This window comes from Heptranchias perlo, chromosome 16, assembly GCF_035084215.1.
Source record: "Heptranchias perlo isolate sHepPer1 chromosome 16, sHepPer1.hap1, whole genome shotgun sequence".
Taxonomy (NCBI): Eukaryota; Metazoa; Chordata; class Chondrichthyes; order Hexanchiformes; family Hexanchidae; genus Heptranchias; species Heptranchias perlo.
In genome coordinates, this window is record NC_090340.1 from 26981021 (window position 1) to 26993845 (window position 12825).

The 12825-nt window shown below is 43.4% G+C and overlaps 1 protein-coding gene across 1 annotated transcript in view; it reads right to left on the reverse strand.

Annotated features, from left to right (window-relative positions):
- dus2 (dihydrouridine synthase 2) overlaps nucleotides 1-12825 on the reverse strand; it is a 112622-nt gene that overhangs the window by 21080 nt on the left and 78717 nt on the right. Inside the window, exons 10-12 of the mRNA XM_067997866.1 lie at nucleotides 11637-11723; nucleotides 9743-9911; nucleotides 7817-7938 (exon numbers count right to left, since the gene is read on the reverse strand). Of these exons, the coding sequence (XP_067853967.1) occupies nucleotides 7817-7938; nucleotides 9743-9911; nucleotides 11637-11723 (378 nt within the window). The remainder of the gene's footprint in view (nucleotides 1-7816; nucleotides 7939-9742; nucleotides 9912-11636; nucleotides 11724-12825) is intronic.

Below are 12825 nucleotides of genomic sequence, written 5' to 3' on the forward strand. Positions count from 1 at the left end.
CTCCAGGCTCTGCTCAGCCGGACCCAGATGCTGAACCCAGGGGGCCACCAGTGAAAAGGAGAGTCGTCGAGGGGCACCAGCTAATTGCTGAGGTACTGGGAGAGGTGCCGCGCGCATTGTCCACGATCGCGCAGGTGATGGAGGAGTCCAACTCCTGCATGTGGGCATTGGTGGCGCAGGCACAGGAGGGTACCGGCGACACAGTGTCGCGGGTAGGTGCGGGACTGTCTGCGGTGGAGGACAGGCTGGCCTCCCTCGAGCGTCACGCACAGCTCCACTTCGAGTCCTTGCAGGCCCTGACAATGGCTGTGCGGATTCAGGGTGAGCAACATTCCGACACCATCAACAGGCTGAGGGATACACTAGGGGTGGCCTTGCAAGGCCTCACACATGCCATCTAAACTGCCGTCCAGCAGGGTGGAAGGGGTGATGTGGGCCGAGGCCAAGAGAGGGATGATGGTGACCGGGGACATGGAAGCGGGGACGCTTCTCAAGGCGCCCCCACGTCCCACCCGTCGCCCACCTCTCAACCAGCACCCGCAATGGTGCCTCCTCTCCAGGTGGCCGAGTCTGCCCCTGCCCCGGTGCAGGAGGAGCAGTCTGTGGAGGTGCCGTCACAGGCACCGAAACCCAGGGGCCGTCCGCCAAAAGCATCTACCAAGAAGACGAGCAACCTGCCACTACCTCTGCTGGAGCCACAGGGGTAGCACCACGTAGGGGTTCCCGGAAAAGAATTGCAAAGGCCTTATAATCACAAAGGGAATACACCAGGGTGTTTATTAATTTGTACATTTTTTTTTTATATAATGTCACATTCGAGATATTAAATACTCTATTCTCACCACTCCTGCCACCTCTCGTCCATTCTTCCGCGGCTTGTGCAATAGGTGCGTTCCGTGGAGGCCATCATGACGGCGAACACCTGCTGCCACCCATTGGGCACACTGCTGTGGGTGCAGGATTACTGGCAGCACTCTTCAGTGGAGGGGGCTGGTATGGCCGCTCGCATGTGCAGGTGAGGAGATGCGAGCGCCTCGCAGTGTCTGACTCTAGGAGAACCGTTGACGTATGAGTGCCTCCCTGGCCCGGCGACCATCCCGGTGAGTCGCGGCTCGGCGCATGGGTCGTCCAACATCCTCTGGCGCGTCCTCCTCCTCCGCCTCCTCCTCCTCCGCCTCCCCCTCCTCCTCCTCCTCGCCCTCGCCTTCCTCAATGTGGGTGGCGGGTGTGGATGGGGCCTCCTCCAGCGGCACCCCCCCTCTGTTGGGCCATGTTGTGCAGGGCACAGCAGACAACTATGATTCGTCCCACTCTGAATGGTGTGTATTGCAGCGCTCCCCCAGAACGATCAAGGCACCTGAAGCGCATCTTGAGAAGCCCTATGGTCTGCTCAATTGTAGACCTGGTAGCAGTGTGGCTGTCATTGTACCGACACTCCGGCTCGGTGATGGGGTTCCTCAGAGGTGTCATGAGCCACGTGTGTAGGGGATACCCCTTGTCGCCGAGGAGCCAGCCGTTGCCGGCGTTGGGTGCCTGCAGGATGGGAGGGACGGCGGACTCCCTGAGGACGAAGGCATCGTGGCAGCTGCCGGGGTATCTGGCGCACACGTGTAGGAATCTCTGGCGGTGGTCACAGATGAGCTGGGCGTTCATGGAGTGATACCCCTTCCTGTTGATGAACAGCCCTGGCTCATGCGGAGGTGCCCTTATTGCGATGTGGGTGCAGTCGATTACACCCTGCACCCGTGGGAAGCCGGCCATGGCATGGAATCCAACCGCCCTCTCCATCTGGCTGCGCTCGTCCATGGCGAAGTTGATGTAGTGCGAGGCCCTGCGGAACAACCCATCGGTGACCTGCCTTATGCACTTGTGCGCAGAGGACTGACAGACCCCGGTGATGTCCCCGGTGGCACCCTGGAAGGAACCAGATGCGAAGAAGTTGAGGGCAGTGGTGACTTTGACGGCGACAGGTAGGAAGATGCCGCTTGGTCCATCAGGGAGCAGCTCGTCGTTAAGGAGGCTGCAGATGTCGGCGACTACCTGGCGATTGACTCTGAGCCTCCGTATGCACTGCTCCTCGGAGAGGTCCATGAAGCTGAGCCTCGCTCTGTACACCCTGTGCGGAGGGTAGTGCCTCCTGCGACGCATCTCTCTCTGCGGTTGCCCTCCCTCCTGCTGTGCAGGTGGGTGTGCCGCAGCACCGTGTTGGGGGGCCCCACGTCTCCGAGGCGGACGGCGTGGACTGCGAGGCTGCTGGGGCTGGTCATCCTGTTCGTCCTCCGACGATGTCAACGCACCACCCATCTGGCAGGTGTTGGTCTGAGGGATTGTGCAGGGTAGGTGGGTGGGTCCTCGGACTGGGGCTGCGGTTTCGTGTCGGTCTGTCCTCTGGCTTGGCGGGGGGTGGTGGAGGGCAGGGGTTGCCCTATGTGACGCGGTGGCCTCCTGCGTGGGTGAGGGCTCTCCCCCGTGGAGCGCACCTTGGCACCTGCCACAGGCTGCTGGCTGCAACACGCCTGGTTGGAAAGGGACTGTTTCCCCCAGTGTGTGAAACTCACTGCCTTGAACCTAAAATCCCACACTTCCTCTTTTGACAGCTGCTTCAGCTCATTAACTGACCACAACGAGCAAGGTAAGTACTCTCAAGTGGAACCCCGCTGGCTTTAATTGCCTGCGGGATTCCCACCAGTGGGGCTTGCGCGCACAGCCCCGCACGTCAGCGCGGTACCCGGAAGTGGCCGGGATTTCGTCGCGATCCGGTCACGTGACCGGATATCGGGATTTTCGGGGCCGCCCCGCTGGGAACCCGCCGGAAACGCGATCGCAAAATCGAGCCCCATATACCCACCTTAACCAAAAGTATTAATGGATATGGGGCTAACAAAAATCTATCAATCTCAGATTTAAAATTAACAATTGAGCTAGCATCAACTGCTGTTTGCGGAAGAGAATTCCAAACTTCTACCGCCCTTTGCGTGTAGAAGTGTTTCCTAACTTCACTCCTAAAAGTCCTGGCTTTAATTTTTAGGCTATGTCCCCGAGTCCTAGACTCCCCAACTAGCGGAAATAGTTTCTCTCTATCTACCGTATCAGTTCCCCTTAATATCTTGAAAACTTTGATCAAATCACCCCTTAATCTTCTAAATTTCAGGGAATACAACCCTAGTTTGTGTAATTGCTCCTCCTAATTTAACCCTTGGAGTCCAGGTATCATTCTACGCTGCACTCCCTCCAGGCCAATATATCCTTCCTAAGGTTTGCTGCCCAGAACTGACACAGTACTCCAGGTGTGCTCTTACCAGGGCTTTGTATAGCTGTATCCCCTTCTACCCCTTGTATTCTAGTCCTCTAGATATAAAGGCCAGCATTCCATTGTTGATTATGGGACTTTGCTGTGCACAAATTGGCTGTTGCATTTGCCTATGTAACAACAGTGACAACACTTTAAAATCAATTCATTGGCTGTGAGGTACTTTGGGGATGTGTAAAGCGCTATATAAATGTACATTCTTTCTTTTAGATAGCTGAAAATACTCTCTCTAGACACAACCCAAGTTTGGAAGGACAAATATCCATTATTGTTCTGCCGAGTGTTTTAACCCAGTTCAAATAGATATAGAGGGGGAATTCTTCTGCATTTGCATTCCCGGTGGGGAGACTCACCTGCCTGTATTGGAATTTCGGACATGCACTTCCCGCAATTTTCTGTCCGTTAAAATAAACTGACGGAAAATTTTGGTCAGCGCATGCCTGAACTTGTGATATATCCTACTGGCAGGTACGGTTAGGGTTAGGGATAAGGTCCTACCAGCAGCATAAGCTCCGAAAAATCATCCCCATATAGTCCAAAAAAAAATGTGACATATTCCTGTGCAAGTTACTTATTTATTCAAGTTTCTGGTCACTGGCAGCACAATTGGAAAGTCTTTTTAGTGTGCAATAAACTAAACAGAAATAAAAAAAATGAGCAAGTACAATTTGTTTTTTTTTGGGGATTTATTGATTCATTTCACTTTACGTGGCAGAATTACAACCTGGAATTAAGCAAAACCGAAACACAACAACTTGGAGGAAGTGTTTTAGACACGTTTTCCAGAAACACTCCAAGGATTGGAGATCGAAAAATGCATTTTCCTTCATTTTGGATAGTATCTGACGGATAGTGTGCGCAAGAGGAGGGCACAGACAGAATACTTTTGTACGTTAAATAAAATTCACAGTAAATTTATGGCATAGTAAGTGGTTTTCCATTAGCAGAATTTTTCTTCCAGAGTTTTTAATTTTGTTGCTGTTATGTGAGAAAGGCTTTTGGAGTATATAATGAAAAATCTTGTGGATGCATTCACTTCCTTTTGTCGTGATTTTTGGTCATATTTTTATATCAACATTTAACATTGAAACTATCTACCTAAACATTTCAAATGGAAAGCCTGCATGTAAACTGCTGCCTGTTACAGTGTAGCTGCAAGCTCTGGCCAGTTCATTTGCAGTTCTCTCCCAGCTGTATTGCCATCTTCTGTGTTTTTCTCGAAACAGAGATAGATATATCTGTATCTATCTCTTTTAAAGGGCCACTGTCTTTGTGGAAAAATGTTTGCCAAACCTTATCCTTCTGGGGTTTGACCTTATCGTATGATGTAATTCACCTTGTTGTTACTTAATTGTGGAATTTGCAGAGAAGGAGCAGCTTCAGTTGTCTCTTTTGAATTGATCCATAAAGATGACTCTGGGTTGCCCCAATGCCATCGTCAGAGAAACAAATTTGCATGTGGTCCTTTGTTTTAAGGAGGCTCAACTAATAAAAGAATTGAAACATAAAGTCTGATTTCAACAGAACCATACGGAAACTTCTAAAACTAAAATATAATGTTACTGAGTGCACCCATTAGACACTGTATTCCCTGTGGTGTCCACCGTGTCTTGCTTGTCTACAAACTCACGATACCAGAATGTCAATCGCAATGAAACACGCTGCATCATTTGTGCATCGCAACATCTTCACAAAACATAAAGGCAGTGCTCTTTTAAAGGATCTTAGCAATTGCATCAGAAAGTCTTAACTCTTCAAACCATACTGGCTGAGTAAAAAAATACTTTGATAATTTGAACATCTGAGAGAAAAAAAAAATCGCTTGTAATTAAATCTAAATAGGATTTTTAAAAAGCTAATACTTATTATAATATACTGAAATAAGATTAAGGTCATGAAATAAAAAACAGGACAATGTGAAATATATATCAGGCAAACAGCAGGATTGCTTTGCTACCCCACCTAAAATCAACCTAGCTTGCAATTCTATATCTGTGCCATTAGGTGGTGACCCTAGTTCATGTAGAAAACAGTAGCTGCCATTAATTGTAGCACAAATTTATTTCCCACCCCCCACCCACCGCCCCCAATACTTTTCAGCAATTCTCTATCATTTCAATGCCTTGTAAGGCCAAATCTTTTGTGTTTTTTGATTCTGAGCTACTGCAGTTTGTAACTATGATTTCCTGGAGCTGTTTGAAAGCAGTGATTTTCTAAATTATTATTTTTATTTGCGTGCCTTTGAGAGCTGAATATAAAATTATCAGATATTTGTGAATGCAAAGAAACATAGGGAACACTACAAACAAGGGCCTGTATGAAACTCTGGATGGTTTAACTTGTTAAATCACGGCCAAATACCGATATAAAATTAGAACGGTTCAGTCTGTTAGATAATTATATGTGAGTTCACACAATTCAGTTTTAAAATATTGTAGAGGCAAAAATTTAAAAAGAAAATCTTATTTCACAAGAAAAGCTTCGATTTGACAATTACAATGAAGGGACACCTAAGATTCTCAATGACAATAGACTACAGGCAATCTGTGCTTAGTTTAGGTCTAGCTGTCTCTTAATGTTGAATGCAGTAAATGTAATTTTAGTCAGCTCTGAGGAAGGATCTTGTATCTGAAACATCAACCTGTCCTTTCCTTTTACAAAAGTTTACTGGCCTTGTATTTATTTCCAGCCTTTTCTGTTTATATTTCAGGTTTCCAAAATTTGCAGTCTTTTTTTTCTTTTCTTTTGCAATTTTAGTCCTGTCTCGTACAATATTACCAGCCAGACACCTTGATTGTGTGCCAAATGACTGACAGCATGACAGCCTAATTGAAAAAGGCATGTGTGACACTGCAATTTGCTGTTGCACTTCGACCAAAGGTCACAATAAGGTCAGCACCCTACAGTCTTTAGGTAGTAATGAACAGATGGTGTGCAGACATTGGGATGGTTACTAACCAACTGACGTGTGGCAAGGTTGAGTGAAACAAATACTGACACGGCAAAACCCAGAAATACTGCCCCAAGTTCAGTATTACTACTAGAACACTAACAGTATAAAAACATAAGAAATAGAAGCAGGAGTAGTCCATATGGCCCCTCGAGCCTGCTCCACCATTCAATCAGATCATGGCTGATCTTCAACCTCAACTCCACTTTGGGTATCTTTGGATAATTAATTGGTAAGTATATTAAAATTGTTAATCGGAATTTAAATCTGGAAAGAACTTTAGGCTTTAAAATCTAAGAGCACTGACAAAATAATGAAGTAAATGTTCTAATGGCGTAGGCAATAATATTACAACTGTATAAGTTAATTACCGCAAGTTAATTTCTCTCATCTAATTCAGCAATTCTGTAAGTCGGGTGAATCTGATTACTTGTTTGCAATCGTCTCATCACACCCACAGTGAATTCATTATTCTCTATTGCTCCGCTGTTAATTACTACTGGAACACGAAAGTGTTCAACCAAAGCAGTGTTATCTGCTTTATGCAATTGAATCATCTATGGTTTATTGAAATGAAGTCCTTGCAGCGTAGGTTGATTTGGTGAGATATTGGCATGCAACTGTCACAGGAATTCAATACACCATTAACAAATGGTACAAATAAGTCCTTGACTAATTTGGATTACGTTTCCCAGTCAATTCACCAGTTAATGGATGGAAGACTGAATAATCTATACATCTCAATGTCTGTTTTGTCACACGGTTGTCAGTACTGTTTGGTTGTGCAGGATTTAAATGGTATGTGTATTGAGTTGTCTTCCAATATCAGATTGGCTGCTTTCATAACAAGACTTTCAATTGAGGGTTTGATTTTCTGTTCATTGAATTTTTAAAAATAAAATGTAAAAAAATCAATTGCATTTTAATGAAACAGCAAATCCCCTAATGGGACGAGCTCCTTCTCAAACAAAGGTACATAACTGAGTCGAAGTTCATCAGAGGTTTGAAAAAAGCACTTAAAAGTCCGCACAGAGGCTTTTTGCACACTCGCTCTGTTTAATGAAGCAAGAAATTCATATAGTTGCACAGCAGTGGGGGAATTAAGCACAAGGGGACATCATTTTTAAATTAGAGCTCGGCCATTAAAGAGCGAAATTAGGAGGCACTTTCTCACACAAAGGGTAGTAGAAATCTGGACCTCTCCCAAAAGGCTGTGGGTGCTGCGTCAATTGGAGCTTTCAAGACTGAGATAGATAGATTTTTGTTAGGTAAAGGCATCAAGGGATGTGGAGCAAAGGCGGGTAAATGGAGGTGAGGTGCAGATCGGCCATGATCTAAATGAATGGTGGAGCAGGCTCAAGGGGCTGCATGGCCTACTCCTGCTCCTAACGTTCCAGATACTGTAACTAGGACTTTAAGTGTAAATAAAAATGGAATCAAATGAAGATTACTTTAGGTTTCTATAGCACATGACACTTCCCCTATATGAGCAAAACATTCTTAATCATTACTGATAGTGTTTTTTCCTTGATCCATAAACTAAATGTAATACTTACCAGATTTCCTCATTCGATTGTGCAGCGTGCAACTTTTTCCCTTGAACTGATTCTAATTTCTCTCTCAACATTTGACATAGACAATATTTAGTATTCGAGTAATGACTGTCGTATCTAATTGCCTGTAGAACAAAAAATAATAAAAGAATTTAATCACGTCAATCCTTTTTCTAAGGTTCAGACTTCCCATCAAAGTGCATACCGCTTTACAAATCCCCACCCATTGTTTTATAGGTGGTTCAAGTTATATATAAAAATGTTTATATAGATTTCAGTTATATTAATATAGAACATTTGAGTTCAAAGCAGTTTATCTAAAATAATTGTACCAACTTTTCCCCTCAATTAAGGTTCCCCTTTATTTAAGTGTCACTGCTGTTCTCCATGAGTCAGGCAAATTTGTATAATGGGCAAAGCTCAGATTTAAACTTGGATTCCCAGCCCAAAAAGCTAAAAACCATCGCCAGTGGAAGCACTGACTACTTTAGGCTGAAATTAAGTTCCATTCTATTCACCATCTTCCTGTTGAGCTTCTATAAGTAATGTTCATGTTAACAAAATACTGAAAAGGGTATGAATATTGGCGAGAGAAAGCTCTGTGGACAGGGATGGACCATTCAGTTGTAAATATCTCAAATAAGGACGGGCTTATAAAAATATGACAAACAATAAATATTTTCTGCTTTATATATACTCTTATTCAGGAAAAATACTTCCAAAGTTTTGAGATATTTTTGACAAGGGATACAGTATTTTTGACAATGAAAATACTGAGCCGTTTGCATGCATATCTCTGTTCAATTATTCCGCAGAGTACAGACACCTTTGACTGACAATTGTGGAGTAACGGGTGGTTTCATACACCATACCCTTTCCATCTGAATTTGTGGTTGGTTTCATGGCCAATTTTGTTTTGATTTACAATGTCAACAGAGCTAAACAGACATCAAGACAAAAAGGGATGGACAATGTTGTGGGAAAAAATCACCACTCGGAGTCAGACTTAAAGATTCAACATGCAGTTTATTGGACAAAGCTTTGGGAGAAGACTGGGCATTCCACAATGCGCGCAGACAGCTTCTCAACTTTAAAATGGTTGTCATGCTTTTTTATACCTTTGAAATACAGATTTCAGTAGCTTTTACATCATAAATCTTGATTACACACATTAACCAATTAAGTCCGCACAGCAACAACGGACAGTTTACACATTAACCAATTAAGTCCGCATAGCAACAACGGACTGCTTACCAATTAAGTCCGAACAACTATTATCACCTTAAGACAGCATGCCTTTGTTTCATGCAGTCTGATTCTATAGTTTTATCAGTTCGTTATGAAATGTCCTTTGTATTCCCAGACTGTAAGCCAGTTCTGGAATGTACAAACTCAACACTTTTAACTGTCTTTCCCACAGTCACAGAATCCATTTTATTTAATAGTGTCCCTTTGTTTAATAGAATCCATTTTGTTTAATAGTGTCCATTTTATTAGTAGTCAAGCGTTATATTTAAGCCTTTAATTAAGGTTAGTCTAATCTACACAAAGCGCATTTCAGTGTGGTTTTAGGGTAAATACTACTGTCGTGTACCCATTAGTCACTTCATCGTTGCCTTTAATTCAACAGTCCAAAATCCACGCTAACAGACAATAAGTTTGACAAGCTGACCTTTAACCCTATAGTTCTTGTAAATTCTTAGCAAGTCTCTGCCCCACCTGAACACTAGTTGTGGAATCACATGGCTCCTGTGGAATCTGCTGAATATTCAATTATTAACACTGGGAATTGCTCTAAATGGGAAGCTGATAAATTGTGAGTCCTATTGGTGTAGACTCCCCGACTTTTTCTTTTTAATTACTTCCTTCTACAGTCAGCATCAGGTGTGTTAAATTGCTTGCAAGGCAGTAGCAACTTAAAATACTTACATATGTGAGATATTCCTTTAAAACGTTCTCTGTTGATAACAGTCCTTCTTTTCTGAAAATGGAAGGATTCCACATAGCTGCGCGGGCCACCATTACTGAAGAAGCATTTGTTGCCCGGCGGAATTCTTCAATGCCTGTGAATTCTTTGATAATCTCCTGAGATCCTCCACTAAGAGGGACAGTGAACAGATTTTTAATCAGAACTGAAGTGACATAGCTCACAGAACATATAACGCAGCAAAACAAAACAAACAGGTTACTGACCAAAGTAACATTCTGGAACTGAGACAACATATCATTGATCCCTGGACAAACCACTAATATCCTACTGGAATACATCCAGATCCATGATTCACAGATATTTAGAGTGCTACTTTAAATCATGTGCAATTCTTTGAATAGATCAAACTATGTTTTCTAACTATATAGATGTATAAAGCTTTTGAAAATGATGTGACTATAAACTGTCTAATGAATTTAATCCTTGGTCTGTGTCAAATTATCCAGCCTCACCCAGAGTATCGTTATGGCACCAGAATTGGTCTTTGCAGCCTGGACATGGGGGTGACAAGGAGAAGGTCAGCATGTGTGTGTCTGAATATTATCTGTTGGCAGTGCACACATGAATGCCACATGATCCTGTTCATTCTCCTGACTCAGAAGAATAATTATTAGGACAGGATAGAGGAAGGAAACTGCTACTTGTGTGGCCATACCATCAGCGCAAGTTGCCACCTTCAGGAGAGGAGTAGAGAGAAAAAGTGACAGGAAAAATACTATCAAAGAAATCTGCAAAACCATAGCAAACATATAAGGAAGAAAGAGAGTAATACTTGTCACAGTGATGTGAAACAGCCTACAAGGCTTTCTGGCTGCCAGATAAAAATCCTGAATGAGGTAATTTAGATGGAAACGTTTTGAGTTAGAGGCCCAAACAGGTCATTCTTGTTCAGGTGACAATGGACCTTCTGAAAGATTTTAGTTGAAAAAAATGTTTACATATGGCAACACATGATCAATGGGGATGATTCCTCTGAGATTAATTAAAAATCAGCTCTGCATTTCAGTGGTGCAGGGAGAAAGGAGCTAAAAAATAGATCCAGGTGTGATGTTATTTTACAGCTAGTCACTGAATAAGTTGAGTGGTATGAAATGACAGCGTTACGACCTGGTCGGGTCTCTTGCTTTTCTGAAAATTTTAGTATCTAGTCATGTTAAAATGTATTCAAAGCGGTCTTTAACAGGTTATTAAAATAGGATATAGATGAGGTTTCCTGCCAAATATGGTAGCATGAGCATCCCAGTTGTGTGCATCATTAGGCTCAAAGACCTCGGTCTCTTTAGATTCTACACTTAGGGGTGATTTGATCGAGGTTTGTAAGATGATGAAGGGATTAGATTGTGTTTGTATAGACAGCTTGTTTCAACTAAATATGTTAGGGAGGACCAGGGGTCAGAATCTCAATTTATGTAAAGGCATAACCAGGTTCGATGTTAGGCAGTGGTTCTTTCCTCAGAGAACAGTGAGTCTGTGGAACAGGCTGCGGTGAATGCCGATTCGCTGAATTCCTTCAAGCGAGAGCTGGACCTGTTTCTGGCTGGGGCGGAGATCACCTCGTACAAAAGATAGTTACGTATAACATTAATCAAGGCCAGGGTGACTACTCAATTCCAAAATATTTAATTGAAATGTAACTGCTAATCTCAACTTTTGGCGGTGGTGGGAATGCACGGAGATGGATCCATCCGATTTTCCTTTCCATTGGGGCAGAGTGTATAACGGCTGGCCGATCTACTGCTGTCTGTGTTCTGCCACTGCCACAAGGTTAAAATCAGTCCTGTGGTGTCTATAGGTCTAATTTTGTGCAAAACGGGACTGTTTTATTTTACTTACTTTGCTATTACTGGGATAGATACAGCTTCAGAGACCGCTTTTATTATGTCACAGTGCACAGGATGTTGTGGCCTTTCCTCCTTTCTCCTGTGGAAAAGACACATTAAAATATTCCATTGTGATTACAGAAGCAAAGACCGAGGAGTTTTATACATATTCACTTTTATAGAAACCTGAAGCACTATCCTAAATTCCCCCTCAGTAACTTCCAGTTGTCACTTCTCTCCTGAAGGAGCTGAGTCGTTCTGGTTTAAGATTTCCTAGTTTGTTCGGTTCAGTGATGCAGCATGGTGCAGCCTTCAGGGGACCAAAAAAATAAATTGAAAGCTGCTGGTGTGCAGCCTACAAATTCTGGCTTTCATTTAAAACTGATCAAGTTGGTACTTTTGTGTAGAATCTAGCAGTGATGGGAAAGTAAGAAGAAACTTGAGACACTGCAAGGTGCATCATTCGAATCTCAGCACCCCCAAGTTCCCTTCCGAGTCACACACCATCTTGACTTGGTCATATATCACCGTTCCTTCATCACCACTAGGCCACCAAACACCATCACCATAAAGGCCGCATGGGCTCAAGATGAAGACCCGCTACCTTCTCAGCACAACCAGCAATGGGCAATAAAAGTGGCCTTGTCAGCATCACCTACATCTCGAGAACAAATTAAAAAGGAATATTCCACTGGAGCACATAAGGCCAAGAGGAGATTTAATAAAAGTTTTTCAAATTCTGAAGGGCTTATGATGGGCTGAATACGGAAAGACTATTTTCCCTGGTCAGGAGGTCATTAACATTGTTACTCAGAGAGTAAGGAGAGCAGTTAGGAGAAATTTCTTCACATAGTGTTGATGGAGGATGGAATGTTTTGCAACATGGAATAGTTAAGGCAGAGACAATTGCATCTTTTAAGGGAGAAATGGATAAATCTTCAAAGTAGAGGACAACGGTATGGGAAGAGAGAGTGGGGGAGACGGATTAGTTTTGGATTGCTTTAGCAAACAGTCACAATGGGCCGAACATCTTCCTTCTGTGCTGTAAACATCTGTGGGTCTAATTGAACTCAGTTCTTATAAGAGCACAAAAAAAGGTGATCCAAGTAATAACAGTTCCCCAATTTAGCAAGTCTGAAAAGTACTGGTGAAAGAATGATGTCCCTGGCTACTATGATGGGCACAGTTATTTTCTAGCAAAC